At 47.9% G+C, this 17,372-nt stretch overlaps 1 protein-coding gene across 19 annotated transcripts in view; it reads right to left on the reverse strand.

Moving 5' to 3' along the window:
• ZFAT (zinc finger and AT-hook domain containing) overlaps positions 1–17,372 on the reverse strand; it is a 452,145-nt gene that overhangs the window by 308,388 nt on the left and 126,385 nt on the right. For 15 of the 19 annotated variants that reach the window (XR_009697705.1, XM_061172112.1, XM_061172111.1 and 12 more), the window contains 2 exons: positions 14,273–14,425; positions 11,623–11,874 (listed from right to left, as the gene is read on the reverse strand). Coding sequence is in view for 18 of the 19 variants with exons in the window: in XM_061172112.1 (XP_061028095.1) it covers positions 11,623–11,874; positions 14,273–14,425 (405 nt within the window). In the remaining variant the exon portion in view is untranslated. Of the gene's footprint in view, positions 1–11,622; positions 11,875–14,272; positions 14,426–17,372 lie in introns of those variants that run through there. The other 4 variants (XM_061172116.1, XM_061172118.1, XM_061172119.1 and 1 more) reach the window with 3 other exon arrangements.

A 17,372-nucleotide genomic window follows, 5' to 3' on the forward strand; every position in this document is an offset into this window, starting at 1 on the left:
TCCCTCTTCCCCTCAGGCTTTCTCAAGTCTTCCTGTCTCTCTTGCTCCGAGGGAAGGACAGGCGAGCACCTGCTCCGAGCACAGCGTTCCCACAGACAGGAAACTATTAGCATAAGCACACGCCGAGCATGAGGCTGTCAGCCTCCTTGTGACCCTGTCCTCACTGCACACTCACCACAGTGAACTAGCCAGCATTCCTCAAACACGCCCCCAGCCCTGCGCCTGCAGGCTTTCGCAGCAACCATCCTGACAGAAATGCCTAGCCCATCCCCTCCCCCGCCCCCCATGTCAGCCTTAGACATGGAGTTCACGGCCCCTCTCTCCAGGGAGCCCTCCAGGATACACCCGCGGGTGCGTGGTCCTGCCCTGCCCCTCTGCATTGGGCTGGCCCCTTCATCGTCCTGTATCCATTCACCCCTTGGTCCTCCTCCCCAGGCTCAGCTCCTCAGGGGAAGAGACTCATTTTACTCGCTTTGATCTCCAAGTCTGGCTTAGTGCCCAGCAACAAGCTCAGGAAGGAGGAGAAAAAAGAGAAGAGGATGGGCCGCTGCAGGGATCTCACTCAGCCCTTGGCTTCAGCCAGCTCCTCAGCAGCTGGGAAGCACCAGGCACAGCAGTAAGTCCGGCTTTAAAGGCCGCTGGGCCACGGGCCATTCATTGCATCTCAGTACTCGGGTTGTTAATGGTGAGAGAGAGACTCCTTTTCAAAACGGGGTGGGAGGGGAATAATAAGTAGCTGCTACTTGTCTGAAGAGCCATCACTTGGAGCAAAGGCCCCCTGTGTCACAGGCTCCATCCCTCCCATCATGTCCCTCGAGGCGGGATATAGGCAGCCCCCTGAACTGCAGACAGCACAACGCAAAGGGGCTGCAGCACGAGAGGCCGGCCTCCAAGATGCCGGACAAGCTAGTCCTCCTTCCAAAGTCCTGACACAAAGCCCTGCTTGGGTGGGATTTAGTTAGCTCCTCTTCTCCCCCGGCCCCTGCCCCCCACCGTGAAAAAAGGCACTGAGTGCCCTCTGGTTACCTGAGAGTCACAGCAAGTCTGTAGTAGAGAGCACGGGGCCAGCTCCACGTCTGACTTATGTCACGTGTCTCACATTGGGACACTTAGTCACCAAAGGGACTGGAGGTTTAATTCAGGTGACTCTGGGCCAGGGCAAGGTGGAGAATCAGAGGACCGGCATTCGAAGACGGCTGGATCCACGTGACAAAAGCTGGAGCTCGGAAGTCGAAGGGACCAGGATTCACGTAATTACTAGCTGGCCTCGGGCAGCTTCCTTTGTCTAGCAGAGCCTGTATCTTCATCTAAGCGATGAGCCGGCAGCCCTACCTTGGCACCCACAGGAGGATGAGAACAGATGCTCAGCACCCTGACAGCAGCTGGCCCAGACGGGCACACGGTAAGAGGAGGCACCATCACCCCTGCGGGGCCCAGCTGGGGCCCACAAGCATCACGCTCCCGCTGACCTGGGTCTAGGATTCTGTGGACCTACAGGAAGCTCTGGACCAGCTCACCTCTGGAATTATGGAAGCATGTAAACAAACATCTGCCAAACTTAGCAGCCTGAGCCATACCCACAGTTTGCTCACCCAGGGCCCGTCTCTGGGGTCTGTCAGGGCTCCCATGGGCTCAAGGCTGTAGATCTCACACTCTCCTCCTTCCATAAACAACTCTGACAATGGATCCCATTCTCATTTATCTGAATTTTATTCCAAGTGTCAGGAGCTATTGGAGAGAGAAAGGTCACGTGCAGGTGTTTTCCTTCAGCGGACGTTTAGCAGGGCTGCCTGCACTAGGGCACCGTGCCGGCCTCAAGAATGAGAAACAGCTAGGGAGCTGGCTTAGAGGGTTGAGGGCAGCTTTCCAAGAAGAAAAAGCTGCCTGCACAAAAGAGCCCATGGGGCAACTGGGGCGGAAAGCAGGCAGAGGTGAGACCCCTCCATGCAGCGGGGGAGGCCATAGGAGGGCTCTCAGCAACAACGTGACGTGTCACCTTGGTACGTGACATCCTTCTGTGAAGGGCGAGCTTATGGGGAGCAGGTCTAGAAGTGGAGCAGCCAGTCCACTACGCAAAGAGTCCATATGAGAGACGAGAAGGCCAGACCCGGGGCAGGGAGGACGCCCGGAGAGGAGACCGACCGAGGGCTCCAGAATCGTGGGGGGGGGAGTCAGCAGGCTGACGGGGCCGGCAGGTTGCAAGTGAGCCAGAGGAGGACTCAAGGATGACTCCAGACTCTAGCTCAGATGACTCCATAGCACCAGCAAAGGAGAGGTAACTTTCACAGGCAACCCTCAAATACAGGTGAAAAGAATGACAGCGGAAACCTGAAACGTGAAGAGCAGGGTAGAAGGAGGAAAGAAGGAAAACAACTAGAGAGTCAAAAGCTGAGTGGAAGCCAGTACAATGGCCAGACAGACAGTCAGCAACACGAACCCGGGACCTCTCCCGCGTCCTGTGACCCACTCCGCACAGAAGCGCAAATGGAAGTGATGAAACATGCTGAGTTTCCCCCATCAGACACTGCACAGTCCTAGTTTCTGCTCTATGAAGATTCATGCTTTCACTCACAAGATATTTACCGAGCACTGGCTGCGGACAAGTGTAGTTTTTCAGAGGGCAAAGGGAAGCAGGGCATGCCAAGCAAAATGAACAACGCACGAGAAACCAAGAGAGCACAGGGCACTGTGGCCTCTGGATGTTCATTACAGAGTCGTAGGTGGGCATCATGGGACGGGGTAAGAAATCAGGGTACAGGGCGGCAGCTGCCAGGTCATACATAAACAACCTAGCAGGTTCTTGAGGAGCTTGGACTGTCTCTGAGCAGCGGTGGGCATCAGGGCGGGCTGTCTTCAGGGAAGGGATGTGACCGGTTTGCATTTCAGAAAGATGGCTCTAATGGCAAGGAAAGGCATGGTTTCCAAAGCAGAAGGCACATATCCAGGGGATGCCTAGGACAATCCACTGAAATCTGGGAAGAAAATAGTAGAATTCCTCTTTACTTTTCTTACCTCTTCCTTTTGAAATGTATATCTTACGTATGTTTCATAATGCCTATAACACACGCACATGGCAGTGTATGTATTTGAGCCAAAACGCCCGAGTTCCCATCCCGGGTCCACCGCTTCCTACCGTGTCACACTGAACAGCATCCTTGCCTCAGTTTCCTAGTTTGTGAAATGAGGATAAAAACAGTAACCATCTGGTAGGATTTTTGTGAAGAGAAAATAAATTAATACTTGCAAGACACTCAGAATAGACCCATATTAAGAGCTCCATCGATACTTACTAAATTTTTTGAAATTATTTTTATTTTTATTTTTAAATTTTTGGCCACACCACACAGCATGTGGGATCTTAGTCCCCCGACCAGGGATTGAACCCGCGCCCCCTGCAGTGGAAGCGCGGAGTCTTAACCACTGGACCGCCAGGGAAGTCCTGATTATTAAATTTTAAAAATGCAACTTTGGGCTTCCCTGGTGGCGCAGTGGTTGAGAATCTGCCTGCCAATGCAGGGGACACGGGTTCGAGCCCTGGTCTGGGAAGATCCCACATGCCGCGGAGCAGCTGGGCCCGTGAGCCACAACTACTGAGCCTGCGCGTCTGGAGCCTGTGCTCCGCAACAAGAGAGGCCGCGATAGTGAAAGGCCCGCGCACCGCAATGAAGAGTGGCCCCCGCTCGCCGCAACTAGAGAAAGCCCTCGCACAGAAACTAAGACCCAACACAGCCATAAATAAATAAATAAATAAATAAAATTTAAAAAAAAGAAACCAAGCCTCCTTAGTGCCCAAAAAAAAAAAAAAAAAAAGCAACTTATTAGTAAATAAGTAAATATTTATTGGGGATATATTTGCAGATCACTGATGCACATCGAGCATGGATCAGAGCGGGAGGGCAGACCAGACTTCTTATAAGAGTCCATGTAGGAGACGATGGAGCCTGACCCACAAGAATGGCAGCAGAGATGCAGAGAAGAATCAGAGGAATATTTAGCAGGAAAAGTCAGCTGACTGTGGCACGTGGCCGGATGTGACAGGTGAGGGAGAGGTTTCTGGATGAGACACATGGATGGGGTGGCCAGTCACCAGGACAGAAGATCAGGGGAACATTTATAAGGAGCCTGTGGGACCCCAGACTGAGACACAGGCCTTGAGCTCAGGACATGGTCGGGGCAAGGAGGACATCTGCAGGTCCCCAGACCACAGCTGTGGGCAAATCCATGGAAATGGTAGGAGCCATGCGGTTGCCACTAGTGACAGCCACCAAACTTTTCCAGTCCTCCCCCACCCTGGGCACGGCAGGGTCACTCTCCCTGGGCCCTTGACATTGGGGGAGATCAGTTCTGGCTAATGAACTGCAGGGGCAGGAATGACAGAGGTCACTTCTGGGCTGACATGAAACCCTCAGGCTCTCCTCCCCTCCTGCCCAGTGACCAGCTGTGTTCAGGATGCTGACTGCTCTCTCTGCCTGGGTCCCTGGGTGAGCAGAGCCTCCTGAGAATCTGCAGTAGAACAAGAAGGAAAGCTTGGTTCTGTGTGGCCACCGCGATGGGGGAGGCTGGTTATAAGGGCCTACCCTGGCCCACACCGACAGAACCCGCGACAGTTAAGGGCTAAACAGAAGGGCCCAAGCTCACGAAGCAGGTGGGGCAGGAGGAGCTGGAGAGACAGGAGGAAAGTGGGACGAGGGGGGGGGTCACTGAAAGGTGACACTAACTGTCCCAAAGTCCCACATTTCCAAGCATGCTGAGGACCATGTATGCTTGGAGGCCACTGCACTTTGCATTCCCCTGATTAGCACAGAGATAAAACAGGGTTCACAAGGCAGCGAGAGGAAACAGACTTTACCATTCTACATCTTTCCACAGAGAAAAGTGTTCTACTCAGAGACTGACACTGCTCTACCTTTCCACCTGCAAATTTGCAAACCCGACTCACTCAAAACAGTTTTCGATCACAGAAGCTACTTATCAAGTCAGCTGTTTTGCTAACACAAATACAGTAGAAGACACTTGAAATATTGCTGTAAAAAATCCTCATGAAGATTATAGGTGCATCTTAAATAAGATCTTAAAATAAATGCCTTGGGGACTTCCCTGGTGGCGTAGTGGTTAAGAAGCCGCCTGCCAATGCAGGGGACACGGGTTCAAGCCCTGGTCCGGGAAGATCCCACATGCCGTGGAGCAACTAAGCCCGTGAGCCACAACTACTGAGCCTGCGCTCTAGAGCCCTGCGAGCCACAACTACTGAAGCCCGCACACCTAGAGCCCTGCGAGCCACAACTACTGAAGCCCGCGTGCCTAGAGCCCTGCGAGCCACAACTACTGAAGCCCGCGCGCCTAGAGCCGGTGCTCCGCAACAAGAGAAGCCACCGCAATGAGAAGCCCGCGCACCACAACGAAGAGTAGCCCCCGCTCACTGCAACTAGAGAAAGCCCACGTGGAGCAACGAAGACCCAACGCAGCCAAAAATAAATAAATAAATTTATTTTAAAAATTAATTTAAAAATAAATAAATAAAAAATAAATGCCTTGTCTTCTTTAAGGAGGATTTAACAAGAATAAGAGCAAATTTTTGCAACTCTCCTTGCATAAAATGACCCCAGAAATAACAAGCTTAGAAAGGTTCAGAAGTCACTTTTATAAACTTGACATATTGATTTCTGTAGGCTGCAAAATGTTTTTCAAAAACACCAGCTGTTCCACATAATGTCATTGGAAAAAAAAATCTCTTCTCCCGGTTTCTTTTAATATTCAAATGCAGAATAAAATAAATAAATGTTGAATATATATCAAAAATATTATTTTAACCTGCCATGGTTCAGTGTAGGGAAAAAGCTTATTTTGTTTTCTTCTAATTGTTTTAACAAGCGAAAGAGTCAAGGTCAATTCTTTGAAATGTCACTAAACTGCTCTTTACAGAGCATGAATTAAAACAATTACGCAAGAATTTTCCAAACTGTAATATTGTGCTTGGCAAACTAAGGAACGTGGAGCAATCATCACAGGGACGTCAGCCACGGGGCAGCTGGGCGTAAGGTCATTTCTGCATATTTTAGAAGCTTCAGCAGTGGCCAGAAAGGGAAAACACCCAGAGCTTCTACCTTTCCATTTGGTATCTGTTAAATTAAAGTGCACTTAGGTCATCCAGATCAATGGACTAGGAGGCCGTTTTCTATACAGCTTAGCACGGGAGGAAGTGATAATCGTATTAGAAAGGACTGTGCCTGTCTGCCACTGCTGAAAAGACTGCCTAATTAATTACAGAATAGGAAATAAACATCAGGACCATACAGGATGGAACTTTCATTTCCCATGAGGTTAGAGAAAAAGCTGAGAGAGGTATACTGAAATGAACAAAATCAACATCCACGAAGTAGAAATGAGACTGGTTTTAAGACACAAACGGGGTAGAGCTGGGCCAGCCACAGGGTAGGAGTGGGGACACATGGGATGGTACCCAGCCCTACCTCCGAGGAGCTGTGTGACTCTGGATAATCATCACTTCTGGACCTCAACTTCCTCAATTATAAAATTATGAAATTGGTTTGAAAAGCGGGTTTTCTGAGCCAATCTTAGAAGGTCACAGATTGTGTGATTCAGTTGGTGTAACATTCTCGAAATGACAAAATCACAGGGTTGGCGATCAGTCGTTGCAGGGTGACTATAAAGTGGGAATACAAGGGAGACGTCTGTGGTGACTAACGGTCCTGTCTCCCAACTGCCGTGGTGGCTACACAAACCTACACGTGCGATGAATGATGAACGATGCACACAGTACCTCACTGTCAAGGTCCTGAACTTGACATTGTGCTGTAGTTATGTAAGACGTCACCACTGGGGGGAAGAGGGTAAAGGGTACGTGAGACCTTTCTGTACTATCTTTGCAACTTCCTATTATTCCAATAATTGTTTCAAAATATGAAGCTTTATTTTTTAAAGTGTTTCTTAGACTTGGAAGCAGACCCTTATTACTTTCTCAAATTGTACTTACGAAGATCATTCCTTTGCCCATAGTTATTGATCAAATATATATAACTGTCTTACTTCACAACTTTCACAGAAATACAATTTCCAGAAGGATCAAAGATATAGATAAAAAATGAAACCATACAAATAACAGAGGAATATATAGAAGGTTGTTTATTATTTTGGGGTATAGGTAAGTGTTCTAAGCTATGATAAAAAGGGCAAGAAATTTAAAAGAAATATTTGACAGTAGTGACAATGCTGATATTTAAAACTACAGTAAAATGCAAAAGAAGAAAGAAAGCAATTCTACAAACGAAATTAAAAGACAAATGATAAAACTGGAAAATATTTTCAGAATATATGGTGATCTAAAAGTGTAACAAGTAAAGGGCGTGAGCGAGAAATGCCCCAAATTACACACAAAACAAAAACCCCTAATAACTGCAATGAGAGAGTCCATAAGTGACCAAATAGAGGCAAATTAAAATAATTAAAGAAAATTGTTCACATTAGAGATTAACAGGATAAAGACTGACACAACCCAGGATAAAGAGGGTAAAGGCGGATATGAGGACACAGCCAACGTCGGAAAAATAACTGATAGACACAGTCTACCGGGTAGCTTGACAACATGCGTATGTGTCAAAATGCAAAAGATGCCCTATTTTTTGTTTGTTTGCTTTGTTCAAATAGTTTTATTGTTATTTTATCAACTAAAGTTTTCATATGATTTATTCAGATAAAACTCGCATAACATAAAATTAACCATTTTGAGTGAATAATCCAGGGACATTTAGAACATTCATAATGTTGTGCGACCGCCATCTTTATCTAGTTCCAAAACTTTTCCATCATTCAAAATAAAACCTGTACCCATTAAGCAGTTTCTCCCCATTCTCCGCTCTCTTCCAGCCCCTGGTAACCACCAACAGTTTTCTGTCTCTATGGATTTATCTCTTCTGAATATTACATGTACATGGAATCATAAAATATGTGACCTAAAAGATGTCCTATTAACCCGAGAATTACATTACTAGGTATTTATTCCTAAGATAATAAAGACACAAGTGCAAATATAGCAATAATAAAATAAAAATGCATGCTCGATTGTACACCCGGGTAGCTTTTTGTTTGTTTGTTTGTTTTTAATCAGGGAGAAAAATTTAAAACAATATTCAGTGTCAATCAACTGGAGACCAATGAAGGAAAACCTATGGCCCATGCACACAATGAAATGCTGCGTGGCCTTTAAAAATGACAAAAATCTACATTTACTGACTGTTTTCAGTCAGAAAGCAGAGCATCGCAATCAAAAGCACAGACCCTGCAGCCAGAAGGTGTGCATTCAGAGTCCAGCTCCACCCCTTATGGGCTGTGTGATGTTAGCAAACTCCTGAACTTCTCTGTGTCTCAGTTTCCTGGTCTATAAAATGGGAATAATAATAGTGCCTATGACGTTGCCATGATAATGAAATGAGCTATTGATAATAGTTGTAAGATACTGAGAACAGTATCTGCAACATAGAATGTGCTACAAAACAGCTTGTTAAAGAAAAAATATTGACATGAAAAATTTATCTGCTCCATTAGTGAGTGAGAAAAGATCACAGAACGTTATATATGACCTAATCTCTGAAAAATGTATATGAACATATATAGAAGTGAGAAAGATCTTTCTTCACTTTTATACACAGTGTAATAGACATTATACCTAGGCAGTGAAATTTTGGATTATTTTTACTTTCTTCTTAGTATTTTTTATATCATTCCAGGTATTAAAAAAGAAAACAAATAATAATGATAATATCCAATTGGTACTCTTGGATACTTTTGGAATCTAAACTGGTGTGAGCTTTCTAGGGGGCAATTTGGCTATATGTAATACACTTTCTGGCCCAGTGGTTCTACTTTTAGGAATTTATCCTACAAAAATAACAAATAATAATCCACACATAAACCTATATACACATACACAAACGCATACATATACATAAGGGAATGTTTATTAGAGTAATATTTATAACAAAAAAATATGGAAATAACCTAAATTTCACCAAATGTACCGTGGTTGGCATGAACAACGGAATACTATATGGCGTGGAAAAGTGACGCCGCAGAGCTCCATGAAAGATCCTTTCGGTGAGGGCCGTGAATACCCAGGTGAAGAGTTTGCACTTTCCTGTGAAGGGGAGACACTGCAGAAGTGTGTTTCGGGAAGAAACCCCCGAGGGCAGCACAGCCTGGGGGAACACCCACGGACCAGGCTGAACTTCTCACGCGCCCTCCAAGTTAGATCTAGGCCTAAGGCCCGGAGGAAGAAGCAGCCAGAATGTTCGGTGTTGCCAAAGAGGGATATCCCTGATTTCTAACCACAACTGTGCAGAAAGCCCAGGAGTCTCTCAGAGGGCGACGGACAGGACAAGCCAGCCGTGTGAAGGCACAAAACCAAAACAGACTCTCAACGAGACAGCCCTGAATGAACAGAGAGACTTGGGTTCTCAGAAGGACTGGGGCCAGTCCAAGCAGAGCTGCCCTGATGGCTAGATCTGGCCCCTCCGGTTAAAACGAGACAACCACTGAGTATTTGTGCGAGAAAAAGAGAGCAGAGGCCGGGGCGGGGTGCGTATGTGTGCGCGTGCAACACACTCAGAGGGCGGGGGGCGTGGGTGGAGAGAGGAGGGGAGCAACGGCATGACCAGGGCCGGAGGGAACGAATCCCCTGGAGATGAGCGCCTCAGGTGCAGGGCCGTGGCCTCCTAACCCTTCCGCCATCGGCCACCTTATTGCTAAAACTCTGTGTATTTGCCGAAAGGACATTAGGCTCTGAAGCAAGACGCTGCTTCCTCCGAAACCACCGTGCTCCTGCCCCGTCTCTCACACGGCGAGTAGTCACGCTCCATCTTGGGACGGCTGCCAGCCCACTGCCTTATCCTGTTTGAATCCGTGTCCCTTATTTGCATCAGCCCCTGCAGCCTAGTAAGAGTTCACGTGGTCACCTTGAGAGCAGTTCTTTAAAGGAAAGAACAACATTTTGTGTTTTCTACAACTTGCACAGGTGTTGGCAATGAGCCTTGGCCACCAACCTAGATGTTTGATAAATACTAGGTGATGTCTTACCTCAATAATTCACCCAATCTGTGCTAGGATTTTACACACCAAGGGTCTTGCTCTACTGTTGGGAGGTGTTTCTAGGACTTAAGAATTGGGGTTCAGAGTCAGACAGTCTGGGTTCAAAGGCCAGGATCCCTTTCTAGCTAAAGAACCCCGGACAAATTGCTTAATGTCTCAGTGTCTGAACGCTCTTATCTATAAAACAGGAAGGACAGCAATAGCACTGTGTCCATATGGCTATGAGTTACAGTAACAGCGAACATTTATGGGGTGTTTTTTTTTAACTTTTTATTTTATATTGGAGTATAGCCGATTAATAATGTTGTGATAGTTTCAGGCGCACAGCCAAGCGACTCAGCCGTACATTACCTGTATCCGTTCTCCACCAAACTCCCCTCCCATCCAGGCTGCCACGTAACATTGAGCAGAGTTCCCTGTGTTACACAGCAGGTCCTTGTTGGTTACCCATTTTAAATATAGCAGTGCGCACGTGTCAGTCTTATGGGGTGCTTTTGAAATGGCAAGTACTGTTCTAAGCAATGTACAAAGTCCTGTCTCATTGAATCCTCAAAGTAATCATATTAGCTAGTGCTGTTTTTATTCCCATTTTACAGATGAGGAAAGTAAAGCAGAATGAAGTTAGTAAGTACTAGAGCTAGGATTCAAACCCAGGCAGCCATAGTCCAAAGCCCAAATCCGTAACCAGAACTGCATGCTTAGCGTGGTACAAAACACAGTAAGAACTTCCTAAATTCTCAGACGTGGTTTGAAAACTTCAAAAATGGTGCAAGAATCAAACAACAACAACAGCACGACAGCAGAGGCCCTCAGCTCTCCGGTGCAATCTTGCCATTTCAGTCCTCCTAGAAAGTCGTCTAGGAGATGTTCCCCGCTCACACTCACACGTCCTTCGGCCTCTTTTAGAAGTTACTTCAGAGCTGAAGCCTTGCTAAGTACTTACCTGGAGGAAGCACCTGGTATTCTTCACGTTCTTCAAGAATGCCTGCCACAATCCAGGCCATCAAGGTCACTCACAGGGGCCTCAAGCATCCCAGTGTCTGCTCTCCTGCTCACACGGTCCCACTCGTCCACTGAGACACCCTCCCTCCTTTACTCTAAATGCCACCCAAACTGCGACACCAGGCTCAGTCCGGAATTCCCATCAGAACACTTTCTCAACTCCTGATTTATTATCCTGTAACACTTTGCATTTTAAAAGCCCATCGTCTTACCCCGAACATAAGCTCGAGAGCACAGACACTGTCTTACCCTCTCTGCAACCCCCCGCAAGCATCTACTCAAGTACCCCCGTGACCTGCGCTCTGTGGGCATCAGCTACCAGATGATACACTCGATTCCAAGATGACGAACAGTAACAGTCAGTAATCATTGCAAAAACGAGCACTTTCCAGATAGGCGAGACATGTATAAATATGTGCGATTTCCAAGTAACAAGTGAACCAGTAAAAACAGATGTGAGTAGTTACATCCGTGTGAGTTATCAGAAAGTGACGCGGTCGGCCCTCGGGCAGCACTTACCTGCCTCTCCCTCCTCCTCGCCCAGGTTCAGCACGATGATGCAGATATGCTTCCTCAGCTGGCGTGGGTTGGAGAACTTCCGGCAGCACTTGCTGCACTCCAGGCTGCTGGGAGCCAGGCTGCCCCCTCCCTCCGGGGCCCGCAGGCTGTCCCCGCTGGGAATAACGTTGTTTTCCGCCAGTTCCTCTTCGGGGCTGGCCTTCTTCGTGGACCCCTTTGGCCTGCCTCTCTTCCTCTTCATGACCGAAAACTCTACGAAGGAAGCAAGAGGACACCATGTAGTCACAGGAGGCGACAGTGCAGGGCATGCACTCAATTTCCAAGTGTGGAAATATGTTTGGTTCCACGTTTTATTAAAAAAGGAAAGTCTGAAGCAGTTCCAGAAATGAACAGCTGCAAACAATCATTAGTGCTAATATCTCTGCACCTCTATGCTATTGTATAATCAATTTTGTAATAATGTGATTTAAGAATATCACTTTATCAGAACCTTTGCACGTGCTTCTTCTGTAAGGTGGGCAGGATGTTTTTGTTTTTGTTTTTGTTTTTGTTTTGGCCGAGCAGCCTGTGGGATCTTAGCTCCCCGACCAGGGATCAAACCTATGCCCCCTGCAGTGGAAGCGTGGAGTCCTAACCACTGGACCGCCAGGGAAGTCCCGGGGAGGATTTTAAGTTGTGACCATCAGCCCCCAGTTCACAAACCAGGCTCCTTATGAACCACCATCTCCAATGAAATCCAGTTCTCAGAAACTTGCTAAGGACTTCTTTGCAAAGCGTTCTCAAAGGCTGCTTGGCTTTTCATGTTCTTAATGAGTTACACAACTATTCAGACTATTTCAAGGCATCATAATTATTAGATGCAAATTGTTCTGATGAAAAAGAGAAAAAATAATTACAATCTAAAGCCACCAATTATAGGACTAAAGACAATATTTTTCAAGTTTCCTAGAAACCAAATGATTTAAATGTCATGATCAGAGCTGCTTTAGAGTAAGTTTCAAATCATTTTTCATCTTGTATTTCTTCTTAATTAGCATTCATTGTTAAGGCACTTGTCTCCAAGGGAAGGTGGGAATTAAGATGGGTGAATGGGGTCAGGGGGCCTCGTGCCGTTGTGTGAAGGTGGAGTGGTGTGTCTTAGGTGATGTGACTTGAGGGGTACCCAGAGGAGGCCAAGCAGGGGGCCAGCACAGCCTGGCCGCCGGGCCATCTTTGGAGAGCCACCTGTCTGGCTAAGGCACGGCATGTCAGCAGCCCTCTTTGCATCTGAACATCAGGGCAAAGGAAGGGTCCTAGGTTCTAGCACCATCTTGAGGGAATGTCATCTGCGGAATTATGATCCGTTCAAGGTCCCTCCTGCTCTCCCCAAGGCTACGGTTCTGCCCAGGAAACGTCAGCCACAGTGCCCACTGCTACCACCGTGAGGACCCCTTAAGTGGGTCACTTGTGCTCCCAAATCAGACAGGAAAGCCATGGGACGGGAGAGGAGGGCAGGAAGGTTCTGGAGCCAAGTCTGCAGGGAAAGAGCAGCGTGACAATGAGGGCTCTGGACAGAGAAGGCTGCTCTGACATGGGGTCCCCAAGAGCTCAGAGGGACCAGGCACCAGCATGGGGGAGGCGCTGAGAGAGGGGAGCTCCCTGGGGAGCAGAGTTTCCACTGAGCTGCAGTGCCAAGGGCGGCTCCCCCTTGACCTAGAGGAGGAAAATGCCACTCACTGCCACTCCCTTGCTCTAGAACTTTCCATCGTTCTTGAGGACTTTGCCCCACGACTCTGAGACCTGACTTTCCAGGCCCTTTATCACACAGTTCACCCTACACATGTGCGCACGCATGCACAAACACACAGAAGCACACACACGTGCACACGTGCTCGCTCGCTCTCTCAACCACTCAGGGCAGTGTTCTAGGCCTCCCTAAATATGCAGAGGGAACACCTGCCTCTTTTTTACTTCCCTGTGCTGTTCGCCCTCTTGCACCCTAATCAGAACCCTAACTCCAGGGCAGACCCTAACTCCAGGCCCAGTTCACATCTCAGTACCTCCTCTGTGAGGCAGCTCGGCCGCCCCTGGCTGGTCTCGCAGTTGCGTGTAAGGCACACACGTGTGCAAGCTCACCCACACCATTTCCTGACTGTGTTTCTCTCCCCCCACCTTCCATCATACACCCTGAGGTCCCACAGGATCTCGGGCAGAGCTGGAGATGTAGTAGATACTTAATACAGAAATACACGTTGATCAGCCGCTTAATAATAGGAAAAGATGCATTTCGAAAACAAGGCATTTCCTAGGTCCCAAGTTTCCAACAGGAAGAAAGGGGCAAGCCACGGTGCATCTCGACCCCATCCCAAATCCATTACTGGGGACAACTTCCTCACAGGCAGAAAATTATCCTTGTAGATCCAAGGCCCGACCTAGCAAGGGATGGAAAGAATCAGCCCAAGGTTTTTAAATTTAATCAAAAGACGACATGAGCATTATGAAAAAAAACTCAACATTATCAAAAATCTAATAACAGAAGCCCTTTATTTGTACATCACTTAAGTTTGTGAGGCACTTTCCCAGCTATTATCACATTTTATCCTCATAAAAACCTTCAGAGATGAATGTAGCAAATCTAACTCCTCAATAGGAAAAGAAATGAAGGACCGACCCAAAGGTTGAAGGGACTTGGCACATTTTCCAGAAACTTCCACTGAGCTGGCAGACCCAGGATCTGGGTTCCTTCTTCGCCGCCCAGATCTTTCTGCTGAGTCTTGTGGCCCTCGGGTCAGTTCTGGACATGGTAGTGGAGCCAAGAGGTGCACTGCAGAGAACAGCAGCTGGGAGTCAGGCAGACCTAAGTTCAAATCCCCACCAGCCTCAGTTTCTAACATGAAAAATAAACACAAAACTGCCTCTATTTTATGGAGTCACTATTAATAAAAAGCAGTCCATTAAAATGCTGAGCACAGCACTTGGGAGGTGATCGATATATGGCGACTGCTTATGATTATGGCTACAGGCATGAGTATTCTGACTTGGACTGTCTCTCTGAAGACACTATTACCTTCCCAGTCCGTCCACTGTTAGATCGTGTGATTCCTCGACATACACCCATTCTTGTTCATTAAGGCACTTTTTCCTCGATTTCTTCATTTTAAAGCATCTCACACACCGAGAAAGCCAATATAGAATTAGAGGTGTATAAATTCCACTCTGCCTAAGACCAAGGATAAAGCCAGCCTTCCAACTCCCACTTTGCAGCTCAACCTCCAGTCACGCCAACTCGAGAATTTAGGAATATCCTGAACCACTAACACTGCCAGGCCCTGACAGTCAGCCTCCCCGACATTTAGTTCCCAGGAGCCCAGGCAGCAACAGAGAGACAGTGAATGATGTCAGAAACAAGGGACCGTGGGGCTTTTAGGGGCATTTAGGTTTAGAGGGATGTAGCACCCCTTTACAGGACAGGCTGCAGCCTGCCCTATAATGCAAGGCTCCAGGGAGGCAGAGGGCACCCCAAGACTGCTCCCTGTGGTTTTAGCAGCAATAATGTGGAAATGCCACATAAATAACAGCAACAATTAATAATCACTAGGCACGTACATCTCAGGCACATGCTAAGCCCTTCACATGCATTGCCCCAGCAAATCCCTGAGGATTTCCCATTCTACAGAGGACACTGAGGCTTAAGAAAATTAATCAGGACTTCCCTGGTGGCGCAGTGGTTAAGAATCCACCTGCCAATGCAGGGGACGCGGGTTCAAGCCCTGGTCCAGGAAGATCCCACATGCCGCAGAGCAACTAAGCCCATGTACCACAACTACTGAGCCTGTGCTCTAGAGCCTGCGAGCCACAACTACTGAGCTGCGTGCCACAACGACTGAGCCCGCGCACCTAGAACCCATGTTCCGCAACAAGAGAAGCCACTGCAATGAGAAGCCCACGCACCGCAACGAAGAGTAGCCCCCACTCGCTGCAACTAGAGAAAGCCCGCGCGCAGCAACGAAGACCTAATGCAGCCAAAAATAAATTAATTTTTCTTAAAAAACTGAAAAAAAAAAAGAAAATGAATCACTCTGCCCCAAGACCCAGAAGTAGCCGAGCTAGGATTTGAACCCAGATCTGTTTGCCTCAGTCCGTGAACCTCACATCCACGCCAGTTAGGTTAATATCGGAGCACAGAAATAGCGCATTTTGACCTCTACTCTGAGTTCTGCAGGAAAACGATGATAGTTCACCCAGCCACAAGCTTCAGTGTGACCCGACTCCCGACCTGAACAGCAGATGGATACACGGGGGGTGGGAGGGCTAGAAGGGCACCGTGCACACACCAGGTTCTAAGATGTTAGGTACTAACATGCATTTGTCTCAGAATCCGGTTTTAAAAAGGCTAATATCTTATCTCCCTTTAACAGATAACAAAAGCCACTTGCCTAAGCCATCAGCAGCCCCTCCACGGCTGTGGTGCAGGCTGACCCCTGCGTGAGGGCCACAGAGGGCAGGCGGGGGCCTGTCCCTGTCCCAGGCCAGGCTCCACCAGCAGGCGGAGCGCCCTGCACTGCCTGCATCAGCCCTGAGCACACTCTATCCTTGTTCACCCAGAAAGAACACCCATTACTAACTCATCGGCCCAGGATGGAGGCACCTTTTTGTAATCCCCACAAAAGCAGCAGGTGCGCCAGCGCAGCCGCGGCATCCCATGAAAGCTCCAGCACTGAAACCTGAGTCCATCGGAGCCCGTTGCCCCCAGGCTGCCTGCCAGAGCAGATGAGAGGGCTCGGGGTTCAGCGGCTCCTGGGACAGTGAGTCCAAGATGCCTACACACTCAGAGTGACTTTATTCGTGGCAAGTGCCCAGAAGAGACAACACAGAGATTTAAATTTAGACGCCAACCTCCCTTGGGAAGCCTCCTTTCACCCTCCAACTAGACCACGTGTCCCGCCTCTTTAGCAGCCCAAACCTAATCCCAGAGAAGCACCTTCCCCACTGCACTGAAACCGCCTCTTTGTCCAAATGCCACCCACCAGCCAGGAGGCAGAACCAGCAGGAACAGTGCCTGGGCCTGCTCTGTGCTCCCAGCACCTAGCACAGCACCCAGGCATACAGCAGGTGCAATTAAGGAATAAATTAAGAAGGAGGGAAGGGGAAGGGGAGAGAAGGAAGAGAGAAAAAGGAGAAAAGAAGAGTTCCTATTAAAAGTATGAAAGGGGAAGATGATGGAAGAACCAAAACCCGGCTCTCAGCAGACCCACGTAAATTCCTGCTCAGGTAAGCCCAGTGTCCCCGCCTCCATCAGGATGAACAAGTGTGCGCACACACACTCACCCAGCGCACACACACTCACCCAGCGCACATGCACTCACCCACTGCACACGCACTCACCCACCGCACACGTACTCACCCACCACACACACTCACCCAGCGCGCACGCACTCACCTATCACTAACACACACTCACAGATACACACACTCACACGCACACATTCTCTTTTACACACTCATACATACATACAAGAGGAAGAATGAACTTGGTCCATTAGGGAATTTTTTTCTTGGACCAGAGCCAGAGATTTGATTAGCAAGAAGGGAGAAAAATAAAAGGCTCTTCTGCAGACCTTTTCCAACACGAGCAAAAGAGATTAAAAGGCTATAAAATAAACCAGAGGATTTAGGAAACTTCATGTTATAAAGGGAGACCAAAATAATAAATCAATTACTACTCAGGTAAAGGTTTAATTAAACCATTTCAAGCATCTCTCAACTTAAAA

Source organism: Eubalaena glacialis, chromosome 17, assembly GCF_028564815.1.
Source record: "Eubalaena glacialis isolate mEubGla1 chromosome 17, mEubGla1.1.hap2.+ XY, whole genome shotgun sequence".
NCBI classification, from domain to species: domain Eukaryota; kingdom Metazoa; phylum Chordata; class Mammalia; order Artiodactyla; family Balaenidae; genus Eubalaena; species Eubalaena glacialis.